This window comes from Rhinichthys klamathensis, unplaced genomic scaffold, assembly GCF_029890125.1.
Source record: "Rhinichthys klamathensis goyatoka isolate OS25496 unplaced genomic scaffold, OSU_Roscu_1.1 h1tg000338l_1, whole genome shotgun sequence".
NCBI lineage: Eukaryota > Metazoa > Chordata > Actinopteri > Cypriniformes > Leuciscidae > Rhinichthys > Rhinichthys klamathensis.
Window position 1 is genome coordinate 2,543,351 of NW_026606852.1, and position 11,103 is coordinate 2,554,453.

Here is an 11,103-nt window from a genome sequence, read left to right on the forward strand (position 1 = left end):
CCGTTTAGAACTCATTTGGATGGTTTAATAACCTGTTCTGGAGAGAATGGTGACTTTCCCCGGTCCCCCCAGCATTCCCAGGCGGAAAACCATCCTTGCAACATGGGGACTAACGTCCCGGTAAGTTGGAAATAGGAAGTCTCATGAGAAGCGAGAACGAGGGAGAAACATGAACTGCTTTATGGCAATTCTACAATTCTATGATACTGTGTATGATGTATTACCCACCTTGGTAGACATAGCTCCACACGATAAAGTTGGCCGGCTCCGATAATAACAACTGCACATAAGCAGCGGTAGAAAGCGGGAGGAAGCTGAGCAAGTCAGTTTTTTATTACAGTGTTGTGAAAATATACGCCACACAGCTGTAGGGGGCGCTCGATGAGAAAACATGCGACAACAAAAGTGAAAATCAGCAAAGAAATCACTAGAGTTGCCAAGTGCCCCTTTAAAGTACAAAAAAAGGCCAAATTCTATTTTATACTATTTTTAACACCATTTTATTTTATTTTTATTTTTTTTAATCTTCTTTCCAATTTTCAGCATCAGTGTTGGCAAAAACTCTTTTCATTTTACAGGATTAAAGACAGATAAAAAAAAACAAAAAACTATTTGACCTCATGGGTTTTGACTCACGTTTTTCCTCCTTTTAATTGTGATTTTGAGCAGCCTGAATGATCTTTAATCACCATTATATAAGGAAGGCCGATTAGGGTAAAGTTCAACAAAATAGACTATTTTCTTTAAAGATTCATCATAGCTCTGCAGTTTGAAGTTTTCAGTTTAACATAATCCAACAATAATCACAGCATTACCATGGAATGGCTAATTATATAAACGGTCTATATTTCAGAATTACTTCAGTGTGTATGTTGGTTTGCCATATTAATAGTTTCCACTGGCTAGGCTAAAAAGTTGATGCAGTTCAATTATAAAATAGAGTAGAAATTATTGTAAAATCATAATGTGCATTGTTGTTTTAGATGCTACTTGCCATTCAGAATATTTTAAACACAACATTCTCTATTGATAAAATCTCCCAAAGCCTTATGGAGATATAAGTTTTGGTTTCATAATTATTGAAAGAAGGCTGCAAATACTCAGGGCGACACTTTTCCTCATTGCCTTACTTCATCTGCTGTCAGACCTACTGCCAGCAATTTAAAGCAGCTCTTGTGGTTTCGGCTTGTCACCACGATATTGCCCAGGCGTGTTCACTCCTCACAAGCATTATGGGTCATGAGCGATCACCTGAATCAGAGAGAAAAACCCCATGTGTATGGAAGCTTATGTGTAGCAATATTCAATTTGAAATGTAATATGCAAAATGATAATGAAATATGTGAAATGACAATGCAATATGTAAAATGGCAATGCATTTCTGTATTTAAATTTAAATTTTCCATTACATTTGTGCAACGTTTGGTGCAAAATGAAAATGATAATTCAATTATATAATTTACATTTGCCATTTTATACATATGTTTTAATATGTAAATTGAATATATATTTTAACGCTTTATAAGTTGCAAAATTAAAATGAAAATATATTAAAGAAATTATTAGATCTGTTTAAAATGTTCAAGCAAAACCTGTAGCAAAATGATCATTTAAATGTTATTTTTCTTAATTGCATTTACATTCACAGTTAAGACACTTGCAATTGCATTTTCATTAAATGTCCCGCAATGAATGTAGCAAAATTCAATGTGCAAATTGAAAATGCATTCCGAGCCGATCACGCCCCTGCCCCGCCCCCTCCCACTCTTGTCAATCACTGCGTGAAGTTGGCCCCGCCCCCAACCAATGCAAAACGTTGGCAAAATAGGCTCAATCGTTTTTACTTCATTTGTGCTGTTACTTTGCTTTATTGTTTGTGCTGCTTCGATTTTTTAGATATTTAAAGAATATTTATAGGTCATTCTGAGGTCACCCAGCCCCCCACATGCTCCAAATAAAATAGTCTCGTTCGTTTGTGCCGGTTAAAGTTTTGTTTGTGCGGCTTCGGTTTTTAAAATATTAGACCAATTATAGACGATGACATCAAAACCCGGCAGATTCCGTGATGAGTGATGATGACCCTATATATTTATAAATATCTGACGAATATGCTTTATAAAATAGAAAAGGGAGATGGTTAAACATCACATGAGTCACTTTATTGAAAATTACAGTCAGTTATGAAGAAATAAAGAGCGGTCAAATTTTTTGGTAGCTATGAATTTGACCCGTCATATTCTGTGATTTTAGAGTAGGTGCATTTGTAAAGAAAACCTGTAGGATCTCCAACATTATTGGGTAATTATAGTTAATAGTAATAAGAATAAATTTAAGCATATGTGTATCAGACAATGAGAATATTTAATACAAAACGAAACCATCATTAACAGAGTCCTGCATCAGATAACAACAGCGCAGCATAATGTTGACATCAAACGGGTGATAAGGCAGAACATTCTCCCAGACCGTCCAACAACGCACTTGTTCTATCACCTGCAGACGCGTAATAATCTTCGGAAACACTACAATTTCTCTGTTAGTGTTCACGCTCCCCTTCATCTGCCAGTAAATTTACGCTCGTACCAGCTCTGCCGCCGCCATGTTTCCTTCCAACACCTCAAAATGTTGCCGAGCCCCGCCTTGATGCAGTGATTGACAAGAGCGGGAGGGGGCGGGGCAGGGGCGTGATCGGCTCGGAATGCATTTTCAATAGCTGGGTTTCAGTCACGTGATTATGATGACGTGCGAAATTCAGATGGAGGGCAGGGAGTGAAGAGCGCAATGGACGAGATGGAGGAAAGTCCGTACTGTACTACTTTACACGCTATTACAAGAGAAAGAAATAAACAAAAAATCTAACATATGTTGGACGTGATCCTTACGTTATGAAGAGGAGCGATTTTTCAACTGAATTTAAAGATTTTCCTGCTATCGAGGCGGTAGATATCAGCAACTACCTCGTCTTACAGACATACTTTGACTTTACAAAGTTCGGAAACGTTACACGTTACACAAACATAGCCACTTAAGTTGTATTAACTCACCTTTGACGAAGTGATCACTGCACACACGGGTATTTTCCCATTCGGCTCCTCCCGACCGCAGACGTAGGTTTGCAAGCCGTTTTTCCGGAGTTTTTCGGTCAATTTCTTGCATTTTCCCCCCTTATGAACAACAACTTTTGGTACACGATAAAAACTCATCGTAGTTTGATCGATTTAAGTAACCATAAACGACGCAAAACATAGGCATTTTGAGTTTGTTATAGTGCTTTCTAAATACAGCAAATCACTTCCTGCCCTCCATTTGCATTTCACGCCATGGCAACGCAGTGGCGTGACGTCATATGAAAACAAGCTATTTGCACATTGAATTTTGCTACATTCATTGCGGGACATTTAATGAAAATGCAATCGCAAGTGTCTTAACTGTGAGTGTAAATGCAATTAAGAAAAATAACATTTAAATGATCATTTTGCTACAGTTTTTGCTTGAACATTTTAAACAGATCTAGTAATTTCTTTAATACATTTTCATTTTAATTTTGCAACTTATAAACCGTTAAAATATGTATTCAATTTACATATTAAAACATATGTATGAAATGGCAAATGAAAATTATATAATTGAATTATCATTTTCATTTTGCACCAAACGTTGCACAAATGTAATGAAAAATGTAAATTTAAATACAGAAACGCATTGCCATTTTACATATTGCATTGTCATTTTACATATTTCATTATCATTTTGCATATTACATTTCAAATTGAATATTGCTACACATAAGCTTCCATACATGTGTAGCTGAACTACAGTTAGGTATGTTAACTGTATGGTTTTGTAGTTTTGCAAAATCACTTAAAATATATTAAATCTATCTGATATGTAAAGAGAGACAATGTTATTCGAAAGCTGATTTCCCCAAAAAGTGTAAATAAACACTGTGGCTCTGGGAGCCTTCGAAATTGTGTACTGACACAGTAACAGTACTATATTTTTAAGCAACAAGACTTCACATGGACTTAAATGAGGTACCCACACCATCATTTAGAAATTATTTATAAACTTGACACTTTTGACTTGGACCACTAAGCAACCACCAAGCAATGCTCTATCAACCATCTAACACCCTGGCAACTGCCCACAATATGTCTGCAACCATATTGCATTGGCCTAGCTACCACATTCAATAAATTAAATACTTCTTATAATTGTGGCATACTCACATTTTCTTCCGATCTTTCCTTCCCTCATTCTCTCAGATTGAGTATTGGCCTATTCATTTTTCAGTGACTGTGGGATTACACATTCATCATACACACTCTTTTTAATTGGATTTTCTTTTTGATATTTGATTCTTCCAGTAAGAAATATTATAGGATCTCAATTAATATTTATGCCAACACCAAATATCTCCATGCAAGTGAACTGAAACAGTTATCAGTGAAACCATTTAAACATTCCTGCCCTTTCAGAGATGCATGAATGTTTATGATAGTAGACAAGGAGCCTAGCTCACACTGAAGATGCAGGACAAATGTTGTCACTGATTAATTTGCTCTCAGCACGTTTGGATAAGTTCTGTTTCAGAGCATCAATTACAGATCGCTACTTCCATGTTTTCAAATGTAACTTAGAAACAAGAGAACATGGGAATGTGGATAACTTTATTATCCACTTTGTTTGAATGTCCATAACTTTGACACTTTTTTTTAAGCAGGCTTGCTGCTTTATGGTTTCTAAAGGAGAAACCAGACCTGATCCAAACATAAATTGTGGAGATGGAAGCTGAAATTTCTGTACAAGAGCAGTGAAAATTCAGGAAAAAGTGAAATTTAGCCATGCACCACCACCAAAAAAAAAAAAAAAAAAAAAAACACAATAATGTAAAGGCTATGATATATATAGGCATTTCCTAAGCATGCATAATGTTTATCTATGAGAATAATTATGAATAATTTAATTAATTTGAGTATCCTGTTTATCAATCATTTATTAATCATTTGACAGCCTTAATACAGAAAGTAACCAAAAAATGACATGAATTTTTAAAAGAATTTAATAATTTGAATAAATATCAAATTATATACAAAAAAAAAAAAAAAACAGATGAGAAAAGCCACAACCATAAAAGTGTGTAAAGAGTATCCGGGGGTCAAATTGACCCGGCATTCTGTTATTTAATATATATATATATATATATATATATTTATCAATAAAACCATTTATTTATTTGATATTCCATGAATTCTTAAAAAAAAAACAGTTTTTCTCATCAATTTCAATTTCATATTTTGTGGTCATAGGATGAAAAGTAAATAAATAATAATACATTTTGCATCACTATACCGCTAAGAGTGCATAAAGGAGAATTTAGACTCAACAGTATTTTTGAACATATTTTTGTCAATATTTATTTTCTTGAAACTTTGTGGATTACTTAAAAACTCTGTTGTGAATTTTTTTTTTTTTTTGCGGTGAGCCAATAATTTGCTTTAGACACCAAGCTGAATACACATATCTCTGGTATAGTAGGTTAAAAGCAGTATTTGAAATGAGTAGCATGTCTGAATTCACAGTATTCATAACACAATAGACAAATGACTTACTACTTCTGCCATGATTCTGAAGTTCACATCCAATGGACACTTTACTATAGATAGACCATAGGAGAGGTGTCTTGAATAACAGGGAAATGACACGACTCACTCTATAGCTCACATGACAATGTTAAAATGATGGCCGATGCAGTACAGTACAGATAGCATTCATAGTACCCATCTACATGCTTGATAATACTTTATTCATACCATACATATGCATACTTTTTTAACAGTCATGAAATTCTCAAATGTAGAACCTTACACAATGCAAATTCAGACAGCTGGAGGCCTAAACAAAGGAAAAGGTGCAATCTCTGAGAAATGTTCTGTCTCTGTCTGCAAAGATCTTTACAGTAGCTCTAAATTATGTTTCTTAGAAAACATACAACTGCATTTTAAAAATAATAAAAGTGGACAATAGGTTTGATATATTAAAACATTTGCTCAACATCAATTGTGTAAATTATTTCATCAATAGGACACTTTTTTTAAGACAAATATTAATTCCAGTATGGGTCATTTTGACCCCTTTTATGCTTTCGTGTACTTTTTTGGTTCACATATTCATATGAAATGAGGTCTCAGGATAAACTTGTTGAACTTGTTGAAATTCTCCACAAAAAAACAAACAAAAACAACAGACTTCCAGAATAATGGTTTGGGTGAAAAGTCTTGAAAAAAATATGTAATATTAAAATTTCAAAAAAACATTCAAAAGAGGTGGACAGGCTACCGAAGGTGTGTTCACTTTTCACATCTGTCTTTAAAACTTTCCGCTCCACTCTCCGTCCTCTCCCGGGTGAGAGCAATTAGTGCCGTCCATGTTTAAATGATGCTCCTCCGGGGAGGTGTAAACTATTCCAGCGCTCTGGATAGCCTTGGTTCTTCCTGTGTGCTCGTTCTGAAAGGTCTTGTTGCTTGAGACAGCAAAAATATATGGGAGAACCAGAGTGTGACCAAGAGTCCCACGAGAAGATTTCCCATGTTTTCCAATGGATAAAGTTAAATGATAACACGTAGTACTCAGACCTTTTTTTCCAAAGGGTCTTTCTGGTCTTTCCTTGGTGTGTTTAAAGAGATAGTTCGCTCGTAAATGAAAATTCTGTCATTATTTACTCACCCTCATGTCTTTCCAAACCCGTATACTGTTGTTCTGCAAAAAAAAGATCTGACACTAATAAATATTAATGACATTTTGGGTGAACATTTCGGGTTTCGCAAACCTCTGGGAGTTTACGAAGGTATTGCAGTTGGTTTGTGAGTTGATGAAAAGCTAATAATTAATAAAAAATGATAAAAAATTAAAATTGAAATAATAAAAATATATATATATACAGTGCTGGTCAGAATTATTTGCCCCCTTGGTAAATATCAAAGATGGCTGTAAAAAATAAATCTGCATTGTTAATCCTTTTGATATTTTATAAAAAAAAAAAAAAGCAAAAATCTAACCTTTCATTGAAGTAAAAGAATTGAAAGTGGGGAGAAAATCACATTATGAAATAAGCGTTTTCCTCCAAAACACGTTTGGTTTGTGAGTTGATGAAAAGCTAATAATTAATAAAAAATGATAAAAAATTAAAATTGAAATAATAAAAATATATATATATACAGTGCTGGTCAGAATTATTTGCCCCCTTGGTAAATATCAAAGATGGCTGTAAAAAATAAATCTGCATTGTTAATCCTTTTGATATTTTATAAAAAAAAAAAAAAGCAAAAATCTAACCTTTCATTGAAGTAAAAGAATTGAAAGTGGGGAGAAAATCACATTATGAAATAAGCGTTTTCCTCCAAAACACGTTGGGAACAATTATTTGCCCCCTTTTATGAAATACTTTTTCATGTTGGCGCTTCTTCTCTTCAGTTCAGCCCACTCATTTTCAGCCCATTCTCATCCCTTGGCGTCATGAAACTGACGCCTTGGGAATCATTTTGACCATGCTTCAATATTCGACGCTTTAGGCACCCTTTAGCGTCAGTTACATGACGCGATCCTAGGGCGTCATCTTACTGACGCTTTACCTTTAACGTCAGTTAGATGACGCTATCTAATCCTAACCTAGTCTCAGCCTCAGACGTCACGCCCACGTAACGTTGGCTAATCGTCTGATGCATATGGTACACTTAACTGGAAACACTTCAGCAATGTCGAAGTCGTCATCTGATTGGTTGAATGTTATCGGATTTCCGGGGGGTGCGAGTGTCGCGTTTATTTTCGGTCCGCAGGGAAACAAAGCGCAGACGTGTGATTGCGGAAGAAAAACTAACGTTGTGTTTACATGAGTGACAATGAGCATTTATCAAGATCAGCTAAACGTAGGATTCTCAAAAGTATGCGAGGTTCACGGCATAGACTCTTGAAGTTTTCTTCTCCTTCTTTGATTTTCTATGCTGACTGACTTGTTGCACGCTGGTCTGTTGTTGTGGGGACATTTCCACGCACCGAAACGTGACGCTGAACGAAACGAACTGTAATTGGTTGTTTGACATGTCGGTCAAACGGCCTTATGGGCGGGCCTTGGCCAAAGAAAGCTGCTATGAATTCCAGACCTTCAGCCGTCAGTCTGAAGGTCTGGCTACGCGAGACTAATCCTAACCCTACCCCAGACCTAAACCTACCCGCGTCATCTAACTGACGCTTAGGTAAAGCGTCAGTAAGATGACGCCCTAGGATCGCGTCATGTAACTGACGCTAAAGGGTGCCTAAAGCGTCGAATATTGAAGCATGGTCAAAATTGTCATTTTAGTGACGCCTTGGGGTGAGAATGCGTTGTCATTTTCTATAGGGTTCAGGTCTGGGACTGGGATGGCCATTGCAGATGCTTGGTTTTGTGCTAAATGACTCATTTTTGTTTTGATTTTGATATTTGTTTTTAGATCAATATCCTGTTGGAAGATCGAAACATGGCCCATTATAAGATTTCTAGCACATGCTGTCAGGTTTTGATTTTTTATCTGTTGGTATTTGATCGAATCCATGATGCCATGTCCAGGACCTCTGGCAGAAAATTAGGCCTGAGCACAAAACCAAGCATCTGCAATGGCCATCCCAGTCCTGAACCCTTGAAAATGAGTGGGCTGAACTGAAGAGAAGCAGCGCCAACATGGATCTGGGAATCTGAAGGATCTGGAGAGATTCTGTATGGAGGAATGGTCTCTGATCTCTCGTCAGGTGTTCTACAAACTCATCAGGCATTAGGAGAAGACTCAGATCTGTCATCTTGGAGAAAGGAGGCTGCAAAAAGTATTTAATAGAAGGGGGTAAATATGTGTTATGTGTAATAATGTGATTTCCCCCCCACTCTCAATTATTTTACTTCAATAAAAGGTTAGATTTTTGTATTGTTTTTAAAATAAAATATCAAAAGGATAAACAATGCAGATTTATTTTTTACAGCCATCTTTGATCATATTTACCAAAGGGGCAAACAATTCTGACCAGCACTGTATAAAAAAAGTTATATGAACTATTGAAACATTAACTAAAAATGTCAAGGGGTATTTCAAGTAAGTATTTTACGTCAAATTTTGGCTGAACAAAAATATTTTGGGAATTCCTGCTCTAAGTTTCTTTCTTTCTAAATTTGATCTACAGCAATCAAGATGAAGATTAAAGAGGTGAAAAAGGAAAAAGGCGACCGCAAGCTTATCGCAGCACAAAAGAAGAAGAAGGTTCTGAAGATGGGAATACTGAGGAAGAAAGACCTAAAGAAGCTCGCGCTATACATCAAGAATGGAGCAAACTGTCCCTGCTCACAACTGGACAATCTCGGGAGCAACTTCCTCATCATGGGCCGCAAAGTGGACCAACAGTTACTGCTCATGTCCATCCACAAGTGGGACAAAAAGAGCAAGGAACTCAAGTTTGCCATTAAATACATGAAATCTCATCAGTGTCCCACCTATCACACTGTCTTCCAGTGATCAATGACTCTTCTGTCTGCGTCTTCCAATAACTCTTTCAGAGACCGTATCCATGCCTAATTCCAACCATTAGTACAGATGTATTTTATTACTCAAGAAATGGCTTTTGGAAACTGCTTAGGACTTAATTCATCATCAAGTACAGCTACATTTTGTTGGCAACTGTATCTACATAAAATGTATTTTTTATGAAGCAATCAGCACATTTACGATGTTCATGCATATTTTAGTGAAATTTTCCTGGTTCCCTCATTCAGAGCACAAGCTCTGAGACTTTTCGGAAAGACACTGACAACCCTTTCAATCAATGTGAGAAAAAGAGAATTGTGAACAAGAGCTTTAAAAAGTGCACTCATACTTGATTTCAATGGCGATATTCCACAAAGCAAACGAAACAGAACAAGCATAGTGCCAACTGGTTTTTATTTGTATCTTTCATTTTGTAGATAAGGAATAAAAAGTTTTTATTATGTACTACGAAGATACAATCGTGATCATTAGCACCAGAATGTGACACGACTCCAGTTAGGGCTTGAAACTTGGGAGGTAATAAAACTGATGGATTGAAAAGTGTTAGTCAGAATGGTGGCCCAGATACGTCAACCGCAGCCCGGACCATTTCTCTGCTCTAAGAGCGCACATCATTTCAGCTAAGCTTATGACAGACTCTGGACTCTGGACTGGTAATTTTGGTTGGTGAGGTGTTTTTCATGCTTTCTATACAGTATGCAACATTATTTTTTACTAAAATTATTATATATTGCTATAAATATGCAGACATGGTATGGAAAGAGCCTTCCGACTTTACATCTCACTGTAATAAAAGTTAAAATCTAACTGTGCTAGTTCTGTTTAATCAGCCATCACCTTTTAATGATATTGTAATATTGTTGATCACATCACAAGGATTTCGTCAGTTTGTTATTTATCTTCAGGAATTAGCAGTAGTTCAGCCAAAAAAGCCTTCTTGTCATTTTAAACCTCTACGAATTTCTTTCTTCTGTGGAACGCAATACGATATTTTTTCATTCAGTCTCATAATTTGTATTTCTTGTTTGTAATTTCACTACTTTAACACCATAACATATTACTGAGGTCAGAACTACCTCTTCCCCAAATCTGCTGATGTTACAACTGTTCAGAAAACTGTTCTAACTTGAGGGGATACAGAATGGCAGGGAGAGGCAAATTCCATAGCCGAAGACTTTTGCCTCCATTGGTAAAAAGAAAAAGAAAGAAAGAAAGAAAGCCAATCACTAATTTCACATTCAGCGGTTAGGGTGTTGATAAAAAAAAAAAAAAAAACATCGCAGAGAAGGCTAGCTTCCCTTGGTAAATCAACCAACCATCGTAGAGACATAAATTATGTGATATTAGTTTGAACTGCTAATGCTGATAATGTACCAACTACCTAAATTATAGAGAGTAGAGATATTGATCAGAAAATATTTGATCGCCATCAAATTTACCGACACAATTCGAACTGCAGATTAAAAATAAAAGAAGCCCCCATGCCTGATTTGTCAATCAGCTTCACTAAATGGCAGGACGTGAACATTTTTTTACAACG

The 11,103-nt window shown here is 36.0% G+C and overlaps 1 protein-coding gene across 1 annotated transcript in view; it reads left to right on the top strand.

The window, feature by feature from the left end:
• Window positions 1-10,370, top strand: part of sfrp5 (secreted frizzled-related protein 5) — a 31,109-nt gene extending 20,739 nt beyond the window's left edge. Inside the window, exon 3 of the mRNA XM_056272432.1 lies at window positions 9,205-10,370. Within this exon, the coding sequence (XP_056128407.1) occupies window positions 9,205-9,533 (329 nt within the window). The 3' untranslated portion in view covers window positions 9,534-10,370. The remainder of the gene's footprint in view (window positions 1-9,204) is intronic.
• Window positions 10,371-11,103: the final 733 nt, after the last annotated feature.